The sequence below is a fragment of the Salvelinus fontinalis genome, chromosome 4 (assembly GCF_029448725.1).
Source record: "Salvelinus fontinalis isolate EN_2023a chromosome 4, ASM2944872v1, whole genome shotgun sequence".
In the NCBI taxonomy this organism is placed as follows: domain Eukaryota; kingdom Metazoa; phylum Chordata; class Actinopteri; order Salmoniformes; family Salmonidae; genus Salvelinus; species Salvelinus fontinalis.
Genome location: NC_074668.1, coordinates 7,030,701 through 7,054,584, shown reverse-complemented (window position 1 = coordinate 7,054,584; position 23,884 = coordinate 7,030,701). Strand labels below are relative to the sequence as shown.

The following is a 23,884-nucleotide window of genomic DNA, read 5'->3' as shown; positions in this document are numbered from 1 at the left end:
CACACACATCAATACACACACATCAATACACACAGATACACACACACACATCAATACACACACCAATACACACACATCAATACACACACATCAATACACACACATCAATACACACAGATACACACACACACATCAATACACACACCAATACACACACATCAATACACACACATCAATACACACACATCAATACACACAGATACACACACACACATTAATACACACACCAATACACACACATCAATACACACACATCAATACACACACATCAATACACACAGATACACACACACACATCAATACACACACCAATACACACACATCAATACACACACATCAATACACACACATCAATACACACAGATACACACACACACATTAATACACACACCAATACACACACATCAATACACACACATCAATACACACACATCAATACACACAGATACACACACACACATCAATACACACACCAATACACACACATCAATACACACACATCAATACACACACATCAATACACACAGATACACACACACACATCAATACACACACATCAATACACACAGATACACACACACACATCAATACACACACATCAATACACACAGATACACACACACACATCAATACACACACCAATACACACACATCAATACACACACATCAATACACACACATCAATACACACAGATACACACACACACATCAATACACACACCAATACACACACATCAATACACACACATCAATACACACACATCAATACACACAGATACACACACACACATTAATACACACACCAATACACACACATCAATACACACACATCAATACACACACATCAATACACACAGATACACACACACACATCAATACACACACCAATACACACACATCAATACACACACATCAATACACACACATCAATACACACAGATACACACACACACATTAATACACACACCAATACACACACATCAATACACACACATCAATACACACACATCAATACACACAGATACACACACACACATCAATACACACACCAATACACACACATCAATACACACACATCAATACACACACATCAATACACACAGATACACACACACACATTAATACACACACCAATACACACACATCAATACACACACATCAATACACACACATCAATACACACAGATACACACACACACATCAATACACACACCAATACACACACACCAATACACACACATCAATACACACACATCAATACACACAGATACACACACACACATCAATACACACACCAATACACACACATCAATACACACACATCAATACACACACATCAATACACACAGATACACACACACACATTAATACACACACCAATACACACACATCAATACACACACATCAATACACACACATCAATACACACAGATACACACACACACATCAATACACACACCAATACACACACATCAATACACACACATCAATACACACACATCAATACACACAGATACACACACACACATTAATACACACACCAATACACACACATCAATACACACACATCAATACACACACATCAATACACACAGATACACACACACACATCAATACACACACACACATCAATACAGACACCAATACACACACATCAATACACACAGATACACACACACACATCAATACACACACCAATACACACACATCAATACACACACATCAATACACACACATCAATACACACAGATACACACACACACATTAATACACACACCAATACACACACATCAATACACACACATCAATACACACACATCAATACACACAGATACACACACACACATCAATACACACACACACATCAATACAGACACCAATACACACATCAATACACACAGATACACCAGTACAGACACCAATACACACCAGTACAGACACCAATACAGACAGACACACCAGTACAAACACCAGTACAGACACCAACACAAACACCAGTACACACACCAACACAAACACCAGTACAGACAGACACACAAGTACAGATATCAATACACAGATACACAGACACCAGTACAGACAGACACACCAGTACAGACATCAATACACACCAGTACAGACATCAATACACACCAGTACAGACACCAATACAGACAGACACACCAGTACAGACATCAATACACACCAGTACAGACACCAGTACAGACAGACACACCAGTACAGACATCAATACACACCAGTACAGACACCAGTACAGACAGACACACCAGTACAGACATCAATACACACCAGTACAGACACCAATACAGACAGACACACCAGTACAGACATCAATACACACCAGTACAGACACCAGTACAGACAGACACACCAGTACAGACATCAATACACACCAGTACAGACACCAATACAGACAGACACACCAGTACAAACACCAGTACAGACACCAGTACACACAGATACAGACACCAGTACACACAGATACAAACACCAGTACACACAGATACAGACACCAGTACACACAGATACAAACACCAGTACAGACAGATACACACCAATACACACAAACACACATCAATACACACCAATACAGACAGACACACCAGTACAGACATCAATACACACCAGTACAGTCACCAATACAGACAGACACACCAGTACAAACATCAATACACACCAGTACAGACACCAATACAGACAGACACACCAGTACAAACACCAGTACAGACACCAACACAAACACCAGTACACACAGACACATCAATACACACACCAATACAGACAGATACACAGATACACACACCAGTACAGACACCAATACAGACAGATACACACAGACCAATACAGACACCAGTACAGACACCAATACAGACAGATACACACACACACCAGTACAAACAGACACACACCAGTACAGACATCAACACACACCAATACAGACAGATACACACCAATACACACACCAATACAGACAGATACACACCAATACAGACATCAATACACACCAGTACAGACACCAGTACAGACAGACACACAGATACACACAGACACATCAATACACACACACACATCAATACACACAGACACATCAATACACACAGACACATCAATACACACACACACATCAATACACACAGACACATCAATACACACAGACACATCAATACACACAGACACATCAATACACACAGACACATCAATACACACACCAATACAGACAGATACACCAATACACACCAATACAGACAGATACACCAATACACACCAATACACATCAATACACACAGATACACACAGACCAATACACACAGATACACACAGACACATCAATACACACACCAATACAGACAGATACACAGATACACACCAATACACACCAATACACACACCAATACACACAGACACACATCAATACACACCAATACAGACAGACACACAGATACACATCAATACAGACAGATACACATCAATACACATCAATACAGACAGACACACAGATACACATCAATACACAATACAATACCAATACAGACACCAGTACACACAGACACATCAACACACACCAGTACACACAGATACACACAGACACACAGATACACACAGACACATCAATACACACAGACACATCAATACACACACACACATCAATACACACACACACATCAATACACACATCAATACACACATCAATACACACAGACACATCAATACACACAGACACATCAATACACACAGACACATCAATACACACAGACACATCAATACACACAGACACATCAATACACACAGACACATCAATACACACACACACACATCAATACACACACACACACATCAATACACACACACACATCAATACACACACACACATCAATACACACATCAATACACACATCAATACACACATCAATACACACATCAATACACACAGACACATCAATACACACATCAATACACACAGACACACACCAATACACACATCAATACACACAGACACATCAATACACACATCAATACACACATCAATACACGCAGACACATCAATACACATCAATACACGCAGACACATCAATACACATCAATACACACAGATACATCAATACACATCAATACACACAGATACATCAATACACATCAATACACATCAATACACACAGATACATCAATACACATCAATACACACAGACACATCAATACACACAGACACATCAATACACACAGCACATCAATACACACAGACACATCAATACACACAGACACATCAATACACATCAATACACACAGACACATCAATACACATCAATACACATCAATACACATCAATACACATCAATACACATCAATACACACAAACACATCAATACACACAGACACATCAATACACAGACACATCAATACACACAGACACATCAATACACACAGCACATCAATACACACAGCACATCAATACACACAGACACACATCAAGTTATAAACCCCCAATATCTCTACACAGTCATTAAAACCAAGCTGTCCTGTATTTACAGTTGACCAAAGCTATCGGTCATTGGCTGCCTACAGTGAGCTCCAACAGTATTGGGACATTGACCCATTTTTTGTAGTTTTGCCTCTGTACTGCAGCACATTGGATTTGAAAATGACACAATGACTACGAGGTTAAAGTCCAAACCGTCAGCTTTAATTTGAGGGTATTTTCATCCATATCGGCTGAATCGTTTAGAAAATACAGTACTTCCTGTACATAGTAGTCCGCCCCCCCCCCCCCCCCCCATTTTAGGGGACCAAAAGTATTGGACAAATTCACTATAAAGAATAGAATCTGTTTCTGAACACTTCTATATTAATGTGGATGCTGCCATGGTTACAGATAATCCTGAATGAATCGTGAATAACGATAAGTGAGAAAGTTGGACGCACAAATATCATACCTCCAAACCAGTATACCATGTTATTATTTAAAGGAATATGGGACCGAATACTAAACGTTTTACTTCTTTAATACCTACTTCTAAGTCCCCTAAAATGGAGGGGGGGGGGGGGGGGGCTAGGAAGTAGTGTAATTTCTAAACGGTTTACCTGATGTGGATGAAAATACCCTCAAATTAAAGCTGACGATTTATCCTCATTGTATCATTTCAAATCTAAAGTGTTGAAGTACAAAGCCAAAACCAACCATTTTTCAATGGCCCAATACTCATTAATGTTTGGTACATAAATCTAGACAGGCTAAATACACTTGATTGTACACACGGGATAGACATACTACAATCCAGGAATAAACTGGTGTACAGAGACGGGTACAGGAGCGTCACTGATCACTGTGCTGCCGCCTTGCTGCCTCCGCAATCCAATTCACCTCTCGTTACTCTATAATGCTGGACTAATGCGGTGTCCCTCCCACCTCTCGTTACTCTATAATGCTGGACTAATGCGGTGTCCCTCCCACCTCTCGTTACGCTATAATGCTGGACTACCATGGTGTCCCTCCCACCTCTCGTTACTCTATAATGCTGGACTAATGTGGTGTCCCTCCCACCTCTCATTACTCTATAATGCTGGACTAATGTGGTGTCCCTCCCACCTCTCGTTACTCTATAATGCTGGACTAATGTGGTGTCCCTCCCACCTCTCGTTACTCTATAATGCTGGACTAATGCGGTGTCCCTCCCACCTCTCGTTACTCTATAATGCTGGACTAATGTGGTGTCCCTCGCACCTCTCATTACTCTATAATGCTGGACTAATGGGGTGTCCCTCGCACCTCTCGTTACTCTATAATGCTGGACTAATGCGGTGTCCCTCCCACCTCTCGTTACGCTATAATGCTGGACTACCATGGTGTCCCTCCCACCTCTCGTTACTCTATAATGCTGGACTAATGTGGTGTCCCTCCCACCTCTCGTTACTCTATAATGCTGGACTAATGTGGTGTCCCTCCCACCTCTCGTTACTCTATAATGCTGGACTAACGTGGAGTCCCTCCCACCTCACATTACTCTATAATGCTGGACTAACGTGGAGTCCCTCCCACCTCTCATTACTCTATAATGCTGGACTAATGTGGTGTCCCTCCCACCTCGTTACTCTATAATGCTGGACTAATGTGGTGTCCCTCCCACCTCGTTACTCTATAATGCTGGACTAATGTGGTGTCCCTCCAACTCTCGTTACTCTATAATGCTGGACTAATGTGGAGTCCCTCCCACCTCTCGTTACTCTATAATGCTGGACTAATGTGGTGTCCCTCCCACCTCTCATTACTCTATAATGCTGGACTAATGTGGAGTCCCTCCCACCTCTCGTTACTCTATAATGCTGGACTACCGTGGTGTCCAGCCCACCTCTCGTTACTCTATAATGCTGGACTAATGTGGTGTCCCTCCCACCTCTCATTACTCTATAATGCTGGACTAATGCAGTGTCCCTCCCACCTCTCATTACTCTATAATGCTGGACTAATGTGGTGTCCCTCCCACCTCTCATTACTCTATAATGCTGGACTAATGTGGTGTCCCTCCCACCTCTCGTTACTCTATAATGCTGGACTAATGTGGAGTCCCTCCCACCTCTCGTTACTCTATAATGCTGGACTAATGTGGTGTCCCTCCCACCTCTCATTACTCTATAATGCTGGACTAATGTGGAGTCCCTCCCACCTCTCGTTACTCTATAATGCTGGACTACCGTGGTGTCCAGCCCACCTCTCGTTACTCTATAATGCTGGACTAATGTGGTGTCCCTCCCACCTCTCATTACTCTATAATGCTGGACTAATGCAGTGTCCCTCCCACCTCTCATTACTCTATAATGCTGGACTAATGTGGTGTCCCTCCCACCTCTCATTACTCTATAATGCTGGACTAATGTGGTGTCCCTCCCACCTCTCGTTACTCTATAATGCTGGACTAATGTGGAGTCCCTCCCACCTCTCGTTACTCTATAATGCTGGACTAATGTGGTGTCCCTCCCACCTCGTTACTCTATAATGCTGGACTAATGTGGTGTCCCTCCAACTCTCATTAATCTATAATGCTGGACTAATGTGGTGTCCCTCCCACCTCGTTACTCTATAATGCTGGACTAATGTGGTGTCCCTCCAACTCTCGTTACTCTATAATGCTGGACTAATGTGGAGTCCCTCCCACCTCTCGTTACTCTATAATGCTGGACTACCGTGGTGTCCCGCCCACCTCTCGTTACTCTATAATGCTGGACTAATGTGGTGTCCCTCCCACCTCTCGTTACTCTATAATGCTGGACTAATGCGGTGTCCCTCCCACCTCTCATTACCCTATAATGCTGGACTAATGTGGTGTCCCTCCCACCTCATTACTCTATAATGCTGGACTAATGTGGAGTCCCTCCCACCTCTCGTTAATCTATAATGCTGGACTAATGTGGTGTCCCTCCCACCTCTCATTACTCTATAATGCTGGACTAATGACGTGTCCCTCCCACCTCTCGTTACTCTATAATGCTGGACTAATGCGGTGTCCCTCCCACCTCTCATTACTCTTTAATGCTGGACTAATGTGGTGTCCCTCCCACCTCGTTACTCTATATTGCTGGACTAATGTGGTGTCCCTCCCACCTCGTTACTCTATAATGCTGGACTAATGTGGTGTCCCTCCCACCTCTCGTTACTCTATAATGCTGGACTAATGTGGAGTCCCTCCCACCTCTCATTACTCTATAATGCTGACTAACGTGGTGTCCCTCCCACCTCTCGTTACTCTATAATGCTGGACTAATGTGGTGTCCCTCCCACCTCTCGTTACTCTATAATGCTGGACTAATGTGGAGTCCCTCCCACCTCTCGTTACTCTATAATGCTGGACTACCGTGGTGTCCCTCCCACCTCTCGTTACTCTATAATGCTGACTAACGTGGTGTCCCTCCCACCTCTCGTTACTCTATAATGCTGGACTGCCGTGGTGTCCCTCCCACCTCTCGTTACTCTATAATGCTGGACTAACGTGGTGTCCCTCCCACCTCTCGTTACTCTATAATGCTGGACTAACGTGGTGACCCTCCCACCTCTCGTTACTCTATAATGCTGGACTAATGTGGTGTCCCTCCCACCTCTCATTACTCTATAATGCTGGACTAATGTGGTGTCCCTCCCACCTCTCGTTATTCTATAATGCTGGACTAATGTGGTGTCCCTCCCACCTCTCGTTACTCTATAATGCTGGACTAATGGTGTCCTTCCCACCTCTCGTTACTCTATAATGCTGGACTAATATGGTGTCCCTCCCACTATAATGCTGGACTAATGTGGAGTCCCTCCGACCTCTCGTTACTCTATAATTATGGACTACCGTGGTGTCCTTCCAACCTCTCGTTACTCTATAATGCTGGACTAACGTGGTGTCCCTCCCACCTCTCGTTACTCTATAATGCTGGACTAATATGGTGTCCCTCCCACTATAATGCTGGACTAATGTGGTGTCCCTCCCACCTCTCATTACTCTATAATGCTGGACTAATGTGGTGTCCCTCCCACCTCTCGTTACTCTATAATGCTGGACTAACGTGGAGTCCCTCCCACCTCTCATTACTCTATAATGCTGGACTAATGTGGTGTCCCTCCCACCTCTCATTACTCTATAATGCTGGACTAATGTGGAGTCCCTCCCACCTCTCGTTACTCTATAATGCTGGACTAATGGGGTGTCCCTCCCACCTCGTTACTCTATAATGCTGGACTACCGTGGTGTCCCTCCCACCTCGTTACTCTATAATGCTGGACTACCGTGGTGTCCCTCCCAACTCTCGTTACTATATAATGCTGGACTAATGTGGTGTCCCTCCCACCTCTCATTACTCTATAATGCTGGACTAATGTGGAGTCCCTCCCACCTCTCGTTACTCTATAATGCTGGACTACCGTGGTGTCCCTCCCACCTCTCATTACTCTATAATGCTGGACTAATGTGGTGTCCCTCCCACCTCGTTACTCTATAATGCTGGACTACCGTGATGTCCCTCCCACCCCTCGTTACTCTATAATGCTGGACTACCGTGGTGTCCCTCCCACCTCGTTACACTATAATGCTGGACTAATGCGGTGTCCCTCCCACCTCTCGTTACTCTATAATGCTGGACTAATGTGGTGTCCCTCCCACCTCTCATTACTCTATAATGCTGGACTACCGTGGTGTCCCTCCCACCTCTCGTTAGTCTATAATGCTGGACTACCGTGGTGTCCCTCCCACCTCTCGTTACTCTATAATGCTGGACTAATGTGGAGTCCCTCCCACCTCTCGTTAATCTATAATGCTGGACTAATGTGGTGTCCCTCCCACCTCTCATTACTCTATAATGCTGGACTAATGACGTGTCCCTCCCACCTCTCGTTACTCTATAATGCTGGACTAATGCGGTGTCCCTCCCACCTCTCATTACTCTTTAATGCTGGACTAATGTGGTGTCCCTCCCACCTCGTTACTCTATATTGCTGGACTAATGTGGTGTCCCTCCCACCTCGTTACTCTATAATGCTGGACTAATGTGGTGTCCCTCCCACCTCTCGTTACTCTATAATGCTGGACTAATGTGGAGTCCCTCCCACCTCTCATTACTCTATAATGCTGACTAACGTGGTGTCCCTCCCACCTCTCGTTACTCTATAATGCTGGACTACCGTGGTGTCCCTCCCACCTCTCGTTACTCTATAATGCTGACTAACGTGGTGTCCCTCCCACCTCTCGTTACTCTATAATGCTGGACTGCCGTGGTGTCCCTCCCACCTCTCGTTACTCTATAATGCTGGACTAACGTGGTGTCCCTCCCACCTCTCGTTACTCTATAATGCTGGACTAACGTGGTGACCCTCCCACCTCTCGTTACTCTATAATGCTGGACTAATGTGGTGTCCCTCCCACCTCTCATTACTCTATAATGCTGGACTAATGTGGTGTCCCTCCCACCTCTCGTTATTCTATAATGCTGGACTAATGTGGTGTCCCTCCCACCTCTCGTTACTCTATAATGCTGGACTAATGGTGTCCTTCCCACCTCTCGTTACTCTATAATGCTGGACTAATATGGTGTCCCTCCCACTATAATGCTGGACTAATGTGGAGTCCCTCCGACCTCTCGTTACTCTATAATTATGGACTACCGTGGTGTCCTTCCAACCTCTCGTTACTCTATAATGCTGGACTAACGTGGTGTCCCTCCCACCTCTCGTTACTCTATAATGCTGGACTAATATGGTGTCCCTCCCACTATAATGCTGGACTAATGTGGTGTCCCTCCCACCTCTCATTACTCTATAATGCTGGACTAATGTGGTGTCCCTCCCACCTCTCGTTACTCTATAATGCTGGACTAACGTGGAGTCCCTCCCACCTCTCATTACTCTATAATGCTGGACTAATGTGGTGTCCCTCCCACCTCTCATTACTCTATAATGCTGGACTAATGTGGAGTCCCTCCCACCTCTCGTTACTCTATAATGCTGGACTAATGGGGTGTCCCTCCCACCTCGTTACTCTATAATGCTGGACTACCGTGGTGTCCCTCCCACCTCGTTACTCTATAATGCTGGACTACCGTGGTGTCCCTCCCAACTCTCGTTACTATATAATGCTGGACTAATGTGGTGTCCCTCCCACCTCTCATTACTCTATAATGCTGGACTAATGTGGAGTCCCTCCCACCTCTCGTTACTCTATAATGCTGGACTACCGTGGTGTCCCTCCCACCTCTCATTACTCTATAATGCTGGACTAATGTGGTGTCCCTCCCACCTCGTTACTCTATAATGCTGGACTACCGTGATGTCCCTCCCACCCCTCGTTACTCTATAATGCTGGACTACCGTGGTGTCCCTCCCACCTCGTTACACTATAATGCTGGACTAATGCGGTGTCCCTCCCACCTCTCGTTACTCTATAATGCTGGACTAATGTGGTGTCCCTCCCACCTCTCATTACTCTATAATGCTGGACTACCGTGGTGTCCCTCCCACCTCTCGTTAGTCTATAATGCTGGACTACCGTGGTGTCCCTCCCACCTCTCGTTACTCTATAATGCTGGACTACCGTGTTGTCCCTCCCACCTCTCATTACTATATAATGCTGGACTAATGTGGAGTCCCTCCCACCTCATTACTCTATAATGCTGGACTAATGTGGAGTCCCTCCCACCTCTCATTACTCTATAATGCTGGACTAATGTGGAGTCCCTCCCACCTCATTACTCTATAATGCTGGACTAATGTGGAGTCCCTCCCACCTCTCGTTACTCTATAATGCTGGACTAATGTGGAGTCCCTCCCACCTCTCATTACTATATAATGCTGGACTAATGTGGAGTCCCTCCGACCTCTCGTTACTCTATAATGCTGGACTACCGTGGTGTCCCTCCCACCTCTCGTTACTCTATAATGCTGGACTAATGTGATGTCCCTCCCACCTCTCGTTACTCTATAATGCTGGACTAATGTGGTGTCCCTCCCACCTCATTACTCTATAATGCTGGACTACCGTGGTGTCCCTCCCACCTCTCGTTACTCTATAATGCTGGACTAATGTGGTGTCCCTCCCACCTCTCGTTACTCTATAATGCTGGACTAATGTGGTGTCCCTCCCACCTCTCGTTACTCTATAATGCTGGACTAATGTGGTGTCCCTCCCACCTCTCGTTACTCTATAATGCTGGACTAATGTGGTGTCCCTCCCACCTCTCGTTACTCTATAATGCTGGACTAATGTGGTGTCCCTCCCACCTCTCGTTACTCTATAATGCTGGACTAATGTGGTGTCTCTCCCACCTCTCGTTACTCTATAATGCTGGACTAATGGGGTGTCCCTCCCACCTCTCATTACTCTATAATGCTGGACTAATGTGGTGTCCCTCCCACCTCTCATTACTCTATAATGCTGGACTAATGTGGCGTCCCTCCCACCTCTCGTTACTCTATAATGCTGGACTAATGTGGCGTCCCTCCACCTCGTTACTCTATAATGCTGGACTAATGTGGTGTCCCTCCCACCTCTCATTACTCTATAATGCTGGACTAATGTGGCGTCCCTCCACCTCGTTACTCTATAATGCTGGACTAATGTGGCGTCCCTCCACCTCGTTACTCTATAATGCTGGACTAATGTGGTGTCCCTCCCACCTCTCATTACTCTATAATGCTGGACTAATGTGGCGTCCCTCCACCTCGTTACTCTATAATGCTGGACTACCGTGGTGTCCCTCCCACATCTCATTACTCTATAATGCTGGACTAATGTGGCGTCCCTCCACCTCGTTACTCTATAATGCTGGACTAATGTGGTGTCCCTCCCACCTCTCATTACTCTATAATGCTGGACTAATGTGGTGTCCCTCCACCTCTCGTTACTCTATAATGCTGGACTAATGTGGAGTCCCTCCCACCTCTCGTTACTCTATAATGCTGGACTAATGTGGAGTCCCTCCCACCTCTCGTTACTCTATAATGCTGGACTAATGTGGTGTCCCTCCCACCTCTCGTTACTCTATAATGCTGGACTAATGTGGTGTCCCTCCCACCTCTCGTTACTCTATAATGCTGGACTAATGTGGAGTCCCTCCCACCTCTCGTTAATCTATAATGCTGGACTAATGTGGTGTCCCTCCCACCTCTCATTACTCTATAATGCTGGACTAATGTGGTGTCCCTCCCACCTCTCATTACTCTATAATGCTGGACTAATGTGGAGTCCCTCCCACCTCTCGTTACTCTATAATGCTGGACTAATGTGGCGTCCCTCCACCTAGTTACTCTATAATGCTGGACTAATGTGGTGTCCCTCCCACCTCTCGTTACTCTATAATGCTGGACTAATGTGGCGTCCCTCCACCTCGTTACTCTATAATGCTGGACTAATGTGGAGTCCCTCCCACCTCTCGTTACTCTATAATGCTGGACTAATGTGGTGTCCCTCCACCTCTCGTTACTCTATAATGCTGGACTAATGTGGAGTCCCTCCCACCTCTCGTTACTCTATAATGCTGGACTAATGTGGAGTCCCTCCCACCTCTCGTTACTCTATAATGCTGGACTAATGGGGTGTCCCTCCCACCTCGTTACTCTATAATGCTGGACTACCGTGGTGTCCCTCCCACCTCTCGTTACTCTATAATGCTGGACTAATGTGGAGTCCCTCCCACCTCTCGTTACTATATAATGCTGGACTAATGTGGTGTCCCTCCCACCTCTCATTACTCTATAATGCTGGACTAATGTGGAGTCCCTCCCACCTCTCGTTACTCTATAATGCTGGACTACCGTGGTGTCCCTCCCACCTCTCATTACTCTATAATGCTGGACTAATGTGGTGTCCCTCCCACCTCGTTACTCTATAATGCTGGACTACCGTGATGTCCCTCCCACCCCTCGTTACTCTATAATGCTGGACTACCGTGGTGTCCCTCCCACCTCGTTACACTATAATGCTGGACTAATGCGGTGTCCCTCCCACCTCTCGTTACTCTATAATGCTGGACTAATGTGGTGTCCCTCCCACCTCTCATTACTCTATAATGCTGGACTACCGTGGTGTCCCTCCCACCTCTCGTTAGTCTATAATGCTGGACTACCGTGGTGTCCCTCCCACCTCTCGTTACTCTATAATGCTGGACTACCGTGTTGTCCCTCCCACCTCTCATTACTATATAATGCTGGACTAATGTGGAGTCCCTCCCACCTCATTACTCTATAATGCTGGACTAATGTGGAGTCCCTCCCACCTCTCATTACTCTATAATGCTGGACTAATGTGGAGTCCCTCCCACCTCTCGTTACTCTATAATGCTGGACTACCGTGGTGTCCCTCCCACCTCTCATTACTATATAATGCTGGACTAATGTGGAGTCCCTCCGACCTCTCGTTACTCTATAATGCTGGACTACCGTGGTGTCCCTCCCACCTCTCGTTACTCTATAATGCTGGACTAATGTGGTGTCCCTCCCACCTCTCGTTACTCTATAATGCTGGACTAATGTGGTGTCCCTCCCACCTCATTACTCTATAATGCTGGACTACCGTGGTGTCCCTCCCACCTCTCGTTACTCTATAATGCTGGACTAATGTGGTGTCCCTCCCACCTCTCGTTACTCTATAATGCTGGACTAATGTGGTGTCCCTCCCACCTCTCGTTACTCTATAATGCTGGACTAATGTGGTGTCCCTCCCACCTCTCGTTACTCTATAATGCTGGACTAATGTGGTGTCCCTCCCACCTCTCGTTACTCTATAATGCTGGACTAATGTGGTGTCCCTCCCACCTCTCGTTACTCTATAATGCTGGACTAATGTGGTGTCCCTCCCACCTCTCGTTACTCTATAATGCTGGACTAATGTGGTGTCCCTCCCACCTCTCGTTACTCTATAATGCTGGACTAATGGGGTGTCCCTCCCACCTCTCATTACTCTATAATGCTGGACTAATGTGGTGTCCCTCCCACCTCTCATTACTCTATAATGCTGGACTAATGTGGCGTCCCTCCCACCTCTCGTTACTCTATAATGCTGGACTAATGTGGCGTCCCTCCACCTCGTTACTCTATAATGCTGGACTAATGTGGTGTCCCTCCCACCTCTCATTACTCTATAATGCTGGACTAATGTGGCGTCCCTCCACCTCGTTACTCTATAATGCTGGACTAATGTGGCGTCCCTCCACCTCGTTACTCTATAATGCTGGACTAATGTGGTGTCCCTCCCACCTCTCATTACTCTATAATGCTGGACTAATGTGGCGTCCCTCCACCTCGTTACTCTATAATGCTGGACTACCGTGGTGTCCCTCCCACCTCTCATTACTCTATAATGCTGGACTAATGTGGCGTCCCTCCACCTCGTTACTCTATAATGCTGGACTAATGTGGTGTCCCTCCCACCTCTCATTACTCTATAATGCTGGACTAATGTGGTGTCCCTCCACCTCTCGTTACTCTATAATGCTGGACTAATGTGGAGTCCCTCCCACCTCTCGTTACTCTATAATGCTGGACTAATGTGGAGTCCCTCCCACCTCTCGTTACTCTATAATGCTGGACTAATGTGGTGTCCCTCCCACCTCTCGTTACTCTATAATGCTGGACTAATGTGGTGTCCCTCCCACCTCTCGTTACTCTATAATGCTGGACTAATGTGGAGTCCCTCCCACCTCTCGTTAATCTATAATGCTGGACTAATGTGGTGTCCCTCCCACCTCTCATTACTCTATAATGCTGGACTAATGTGGTGTCCCTCCCACCTCTCATTACTCTATAATGCTGGACTAATGTGGAGTCCCTCCCACCTCTCGTTACTCTATAATGCTGGACTAATGTGGCGTCCCTCCACCTCGTTACTCTATAATGCTGGACTAATGTGGTGTCCCTCCCACCTCTCGTTACTCTATAATGCTGGACTAATGTGGCGTCCCTCCACCTCGTTACTCTATAATGCTGGACTAATGTGGTGTCCCTCCACCTCTCGTTACTCTATAATGCTGGACTAATGTGGAGTCCCTCCCACCTCTCGTTACTCTATAATGCTGGACTAATGTGGAGTCCCTCCCACCTCTCGTTACTCTATAATGCTGGACTAATGTGGTGTCCCTCCCACCTCTCGTTACTCTATAATGCTGGACTAATGTGGTGTCCCTCCCACCTCTCGTTACTCTATAATGCTGGACTAATGTGGAGTCCCTCCCACCTCTCGTTAATCTATAATGCTGGACTAATGTGGTGTCCCTCCCACCTCTCATTACTCTATAATGCTGGACTAATGTGGTGTCCCTCCCACCTCTCATTACTCTATAATGCTGGACTAATGTGGAGTCCCTCCCACCTCTCGTTACTCTATAATGCTGGACTAATGTGGCGTCCCTCCACCTCGTTACTCTATAATGCTGGACTAATGTGGTGTCCCTCCCACCTCTCGTTACTCTATAATGCTGGACTAATGTGGCGTCCCTCCACCTCGTTACTCTATAATGCTGGACTAATGTGGAGTCCCTCCCACCTCTCGTTACTCTATAATGCTGGACTAATGTGGTGTCCCTCCCACCTCTCGTTACTCTATAATGCTGGACTAATGTGGAGTCCCTCCCACCTCTCGTTACTCTATAATGCTGGACTAATGTGGTGTCCCTCCCACCTCTCGTTACTCTATAATGCTGGACTAATGTGGTGTCCCTCCCACCTCTCGTTACTCTATAATGCTGGACTAATGTGGTGTCCCTCCCACCTCTCGTTACTCTATAATGCTGGACTAATGTGGTGTCCCTCCCACCTCTCGTTACTATATAATGCTGGACTAATGTGGTGTCCCTCCCACCTCTCGTTACTCTATAATGCTGGACTAATGTGGTGTCCCTCCCACCTCTCGTTACTCTATAATGCTGGACTAATGTGGTGTCCCTCCCACCTCTCGTTACTCTATAATGCTGGACTAATGTGGTGTCCCTCCCACCTCTCGTTACTCTATAATGCTGGACTAATGTGGTGTCCCTCCCACCTCTCGTTACTATATAATGCTGGACTAATGTGGTGTCCCTCCCACCTCTCGTTACTCTATAATGCTGGACTAATGTGGAGTCCCGCCCACCTCTCATTACTCTATAATGCTGGACTAATGTGGAGTCCCTCCCACCTCTCGTTACTCTATAATGCTGGACTAATGTGGAGTCCCTCCCACCTCTCGTTACTCTATAATGCTGATCATAACCCAAAGGTTATAATGTGTGTGTGGCTCAAAACACATTTCTGTGTGGTTAATATAGTGTATTCAATGTACAGCCTCTCCCTCCCGTGAGGACGTTCATGTGTTACCTGGGGTTGAGGCCCTCCACGGCCTCTTTGAGGAACTGAGGAGTGTTGTCTGCTGTGGAGGGAGGAACGCATGGGGTGTCTGCTTTATACTCTCCGTCACAGTCTCCTCCGGCCTCACCTGGCAGATCCAGTCTGTCCTCTCCATCTGCCTCCTAACACACACACACACACACACACACACACACACACACACACACACACACACACACACACACACACACACACACACACACACACACACACACACACACACACACACACACACACACACACACACACACACACACACACACACACACACACACACACGAGAAAGGGAGAGAGAGCAAGTTAGACTAGAAATACTAGTGTGTCAACAACAAAGAAAAACAACGCAAGCATGATCTAAAGATAATAGACTAGTCATTCTGCTACAGTACTGGAGTATAGATCTAAAGATACTAGACTAGTCATTCTGCTACAGTACTGGAGTATAGATCTAAAGATACTAGACTAGTCATTCTGCTACAGTACTGGAGTACAGATCTAAAGATACTAGACTAGTCATTCTGCTACAGTACTGGAGTACAGATCTAAAGATACTAGACTAGTCATTCTGCTACAGTACTGGAGTACAGATCTAAAGATACTAGACTAGTCATTCTGCTACAGTACTGGAGTACAGATCTAAAGATACTAGACTAGTCATTCTGCTACAGTACTGGAGTATAGATCTAAAGATACTAGACTAGTCATTCTGCTACAGTACTGGAGTATAGATCTAAAGATACTAGACTAGTCATTCTGCTACAGTACTGGAGTATAGATCTAAAGATACTAGACTAGTCATTCTGCTACAGCACTGGAGTATAGATCTAAAGATACTAGACTAGTCATTCTGCTACAGCACTGGAGTATAGATCTAAAGATACTAGACTAGTCATTCTGCTACAGCACTGGAGTATAGATCTAAAGATACTAGACTAGTCATTCTGCTACAGTACTGGAGTACAGATCTAAAGATACTAGACTAGTCATTCTGCTACAGTACTGGAGTATAGATCTAAAGATACTAGACTAGTCATTCTGCTACAGTACTGGAGTATAGATCTAAAGATACTAGACTAGTCATTCTGCTACAGTACTGGAGTATAGATCTAAAGATACTAGACTAGTCATTCTGCTACAGTACTGGAGTATAGATCTAAAGATACTAGACTAGTCATTCTGCTACAGTACTGGAGTATAGATCTAAAGATACTAGACTAGTCATTCTGCTACAGTACTGGAGTATAGATCTAAAGATACTAGACTAGTCATTCTGCTACAGTACTGGAGTATAGATCTAAAGATACTAGACTAGTCATTCTGCTACAGTACTGGAGTACAGATCTAAAGATACTAGACTAGTCATTCTGCTACAGTACTGGAGTATAGATCTAAAGATACTAGACTAGTCATTCTGCTACAGTACTGGAGTACAGATCTAAAGATACTAGACTAGTCATTCTGCTACAGTACTGGAGTACAGATCTAAAGATACTAGACTAGTCATTCTGCTACAGTACTGGAGTACAGATCTAAAGATACTAGACTAGTCATTCTGCTACAGTACTGGAGTACAGATCTAAAGATACTAGACTAGTCATTCTGCTACAGTACTGGAGTATAGATCTAAAGATACTAGACTAGTCATTCTGCTACAGTACTGGAGTATAGATCTAAAGATACTAGACTAGTCATTCTGCTACAGTACTGGAGTATAGATCTAAAGATACTAGACTAGTCATTCTGCTACAGTACTGGAGTATAGATCTAAAGATACTAGACTAGTCATTCTGCTACAGTACTGGAGTACAGATCTAAAGATACTAGACTAGTCATTCTGCTACAGTACTGGAGTATAGATCTAAAGATACTAGACTAGTCATTCTGCTACAGTACTGGAGTATAGATCTAAAGATACTAGACTAGTCATTCTGCTACAGTACTGGAGTATAGATCTAAAGATACTAGACTAGTCATTCTGCTACAGTACTGGAGTATAGATCTAAAGATACTAGACTAGTCATTCTGCTACAGTACTGGAGTATAGATCTAAAGATACTAGACTAGTCATTCTGCTACAGTACTGGAGTATAGATCTAAAGATACTAGACTAGTCATTCTGCTACAGTACTGGAGTACAGATCTAAAGATACTAGACTAGTCATTCTGCTACAGTACTGGAGTATAGATCTAAAGATACTAGACTAGTCATTCTGCTACAGTACTGGAGTATAGATCTAAAGATACTAGACTAGTCATTCTGCTACAGTACTGGAGTATAGATCTAAAGATACTAGACTAGTCATTCTGCTACAGTACTGGAGTATAGATCTAAAGATACTAGACTAGTCATTCTGCTACAGTACTGGAGTATAGATCTAAAGATACTAGACTAGTCATTCTGCTACAGTACTGGAGTATAGATCTAAAGATACTAGACTAGTCATTCTGCTACAGTACTGGAGTATAGATCTAAAGATACTAGACTAGTCATTCCGCTACAGTACTGGAGTATAGATCTAAAGATACTAGACTAGTCATTCCGCTACAGTACTGGAGTATAGATCTAAAGATACTAGACTAGTCATTCTGCTACAGTACTGGAGTATAGATCTAAAGATACTAGACTAGTCATTCTGCTACAGTACTGGAGTATAGATCTAAAGATACTAGACTAGTCATTCTGCTACAGTACTGGAGTATAGATCTAAAGATACTAGACTAGTCATTCTGCTACAGTACTGGAGTACAGATCTAAAGATACTAGACTAGTCATTCTGCTACAGTACTGGAGTATAGATCTAAAGATACTAGACTAGTCATTCTGCTACAGTACTGGAGTATAGATCTAAAGATACTAGACTAGTCATTCTGCTACAGTACTGGAGTATAGATCTAAAGATACTAGACTAGTCATTCTGCTACAGTACTGGAGTATAGATCTAAAGATACTAGACTAGTCATTCTGCTACAGTACTGGAGTATAGATCTAAAGATACTAGACTAGTCATTCTGCTACAGTACTGGAGTATAGATCTAAAGATACTAGACTAGTCATTCTGCTACAGTACTGGAGTACAGATCTAAAGATACTAGACTAGTCATTCTGCTACAGTACTGGAGTATAGATCTAAAGATACTAGACTAGTCATTCTGCTACAGTACTGGAGTACAGATCTAAAGATACTAGACTAGTCATTCTGCTACAGTACTGGAGTACAGATCTAAAGATACTAGACTAGTCATTCTGCTACAGTACTGGAGTACAGATCTAAAGATACTAGACTAGTCATTCTGCTACAGTACTGGAGTACAGATCTAAAGATACTAGACTAGTCATTCTGCTACAGTACTGGAGTATAGATCTAAAGATACTAGACTAGTCATTCTGCTACAGTACTGGAGTATAGATCTAAAGATACTAGACTAGTCATTCTGCTACAGTACTGGAGTATAGATCTAAAGATACTAGACTAGTCATTCTGCTACAGTACTGGAGTATAGATCTAAAGATACTAGACTAGTCATTCTGCTACAGTACTGGAGTATAGATCTAAAGATACTAGACTAGTCATTCTGCTACAGTACTGGAGTATAGATCTAAAGATACTAGACGAGTCATTCTGCTACAGTACTGGAGTATAGATCTAAAGATACTAGACGAGTCATTCTGCTACAGTACTGGAGTATAGATCTAAAGATACTAGACGAGTCATTCTGCTACAGTACTGGAGTATAGATCTAAAGATACTAGACGAGTCATTCTGCTACAGTACTGGAGTATAGATCTAAAGATACTAGACGAGTCATTCTGCTACAGTACTGGAGTATAGATCTAAAGATACTAGACTAGTCATTCTGCTACAGTACTGGAGTATAGATCTAAAGATACTAGACTAGTCATTCTGCTACAGTACTGGAGTATAGATCTAAAGATACTAGACTAGTCATTCTGCTACAGTACTGGAGTATAGATCTAAAGATACTAGACTAGTCATTCTGCTACAGTACTGGAGTATAGATCTAAAGATACTAGACTAGTCATTCTGCTACAGTACTGGAGTATAGATCTAAAGATACTAGACTAGTCATTCTGCTACAGTACTGGAGTATAGATCTAAAGATACTAGACTAGTCATTCTGCTACAGTACTGGAGTATAGATCTAAAGATACTAGACTAGTCATTCTGCTACAGTACTGGAGTATAGATCTAAAGATACTAGACTAGTCATTCTGCTACAGTACTGGAGTATAGATCTAAAGATACTAGACTAGTCATTCTGCTACAGTACTGGAGTATAGATCTAAAGATACTAGACTAGTCATTCTGCTACAGTACTGGAGTATAGATCTAAAGATACTAGACTAGTCATTCTGCTACAGTACTGGAGTATAGATCTAAAGATACTAGACTAGTCATTCTGCTACAGTACTGGAGTACAGATCTAAAGATACTAGACTAGTCATTCTGCTACAGTACTGGAGTATAGATCTAAAGATACTAGACTAGTCATTCTGCTACAGTACTGGAGTACAGATCTAAAGATACTAGACTAGTCATTCTGCTACAGTACTGGAGTACAGATCTAAAGATACTAGACTAGTCATTCTGCTACAGTACTGGAGTACAGATCTAAAGATACTAGACTAGTCATTCTGCTACAGTACTGGAGTACAGATCTAAAGATACTAGACTAGTCATTCTGCTACAGTACTGGAGTATAGATCTAAAGATACTAGACTAGTCATTCTGCTACAGTACTGGAGTATAGATCTAAAGATACTAGACTAGTCATTCTGCTACAGTACTGGAGTATAGATCTAAAGATACTAGACTAGTCATTCTGCTACAGTACTGGAGTATAGGCTATTTCTGAAACATGGAAAGGAAGTGGGTCTTTATTCAAGGGGCTAGTATAATATATATATATATATATATATATATATATATATATATATATATATATATATATGCAAGGGGCTAGTATAGTATATTATACTAGTATATAAGTAGTATAATATACAAAAGTGAAATAAACAATAAAAATGAACAGTAAACATTACACTCACAAAAGTTCCAAAATAATAAAGACATTTCAAATGTCATATTATGTAAATATACAGTGTTGTACAAATAGTTATTAAAGTACAAAAAGGAAAATAACATAAATATGGGTTGTATTTACAATGGTGTTTGTTCTTCACTGGTTGCCCTTTTCTTGTGGCAACAGGTCACAAATCTTGCTGCTGTGATGGCACACTATGGTATTTCACCCGGTAGATATGGGAGTTTATCAAAATTGGGTTTGTTTTCTAATTCTTTGTGGATCTGTGTAATCTGAGGGAAATATGTGTCTCTAATATGGTCATACATTGGGCAGGAGGTTAGGAAGTGCAGCTCAGTTTCCACCTCATTTTGTGGGCAGTGTGCACATAGCCTGTCTTCTCTTGAGAGCCATGTCTGCCTACGACGGCCTTTCTCAATAGCAAGGCTATGCTCGCTGAGTCTGTACATAGTCAAAGCTTTCCTTAAGTTTGGGTCAGTCACAGTGGTCAGGTATTCTGCCACTGTGTACTCTCTGTTTAGGGCCAAATAGCATTCTAGTTTGCTTTGTTTTTTTGTTAATTCTTTCCAATGTGTCAAGTAATTATCTTTTTGTTTTCTCATGATTTGGTTGGGTCTAATTGTGCTGTTGTCCTGGGGCTCTGTGGGGTGTGTTTGTGAACAGAGCCCTAGGACCAGCTTGCTTAGGGGGACTCTTCTCCGGGTATATCTCTCTGTAGGTGATGGCTTTGTTATGGAAGGTTTGGGAATCGCTTCCTTTTAGGTGGTTGTAGAATTTAACGTCTCTTTTCTGGATTTTGATAATTAGTGGGCATCCGCCTAATTCTGCTCTGCATGCATTATTTGGTGTTTTACATTGTACACAAAGGATATTTTTGCAGAATTCTGCATGCAGAGTCTCATTTTGTGAAATCTTGGTTGGTGAGCGGACCTCATACTTCAAAACCATAAAGGGCAATGGGTTCTATAACTGATTCCAGTATTTTTAGCCAGATCCTAATTGGTATGTCAAATTTTATGTTCCTTTTGATGGCATAGAATGCCCTTCTTGCCTTGTCTCTCAGATCGTTCACAGCTTTGTGGAAATTACCTGTGGTGCTGATGTTTAGGCAAAGGTATGTATAGTTTGTGCGCTCTAAGGCAACGGTGTCTCGATGGAATTTGTATTTGTGGTCCTGGCGACCGGACTTTTTTGGAACACCATTACTTTGGTCTTACTGAGATTTACTGTCAGGGCCCAGGTCTGGCAGAATCTGTGCAGAATATCTAGGTACTGCTGTAGGCCCTCCTTGGTTGGGGACAGAAGCACCAGATCATCAGCAAACAGGAGACATTTGACTTCAGATTCTAGTAGGATGAGGCCGGGTGCTGCAGACTGTTCTAGTGCCCTCGCCAATTCGTTGAAATATATGTTGAAGAGGGTGGGGCTCAAGCTGCATCACTGTCTCATCCCGTCTCACACCACTGCCACGTGGAAAGAAATATGTGTTTTTTGCCTATTTTAACCGCACACTTGTTTGTGTACATGGATTTTATAATGTCGTGTGTTTTACCCCCAACACAGCGTTCCATCAATTTGTACAGCAGACCCTCATGCCAAATTGAGTCGAAGGCTTTTTTGAAATCAATAAAGCATGACAAGACTTTGCCATGGTTTTGGTTTGTTTGTTTGTCAATTAGGGTGTGCAGGGTGAATACGTGGTCTGTCGGACGGTAATTTGGTAAAAAGCCAATTTGACATTTGCTCAGTACATTGTTTTCGCTGAGGAAATGTATGAGTCTGCTGTTAGTGATAATGTAGAGGATTTTCCAAAGGTTGCTGTTGACGCATATTCCACGGTAGTTAATGGGGTCAAATTTGTCTCCACTTTTGTGGATTGGGGTGATCAGTCCTTGGTTCTGTATTGTTTTAGTGATTCACCATAGTGAAGGCATAGACTCAGGTTTTCTGGGTCTGAATTTGTTGTTGCCTAATTGGTTTTTGGTA

General features: G+C 43.7%; 1 protein-coding gene across 1 annotated transcript in view; it reads right to left on the bottom strand.

Moving 5' to 3' along the window:
- Nucleotides 1–23,884, bottom strand: part of LOC129853027 (phosphatidate cytidylyltransferase 1-like) — a 144,267-nt gene that overhangs the window by 87,477 nt on the left and 32,906 nt on the right. Inside the window, exon 2 of the mRNA XM_055918663.1 lies at nucleotides 16,805–16,956. Coding sequence (XP_055774638.1) covers nucleotides 16,805–16,956 — 152 coding nt within the window. The remainder of the gene's footprint in view (nucleotides 1–16,804; nucleotides 16,957–23,884) is intronic.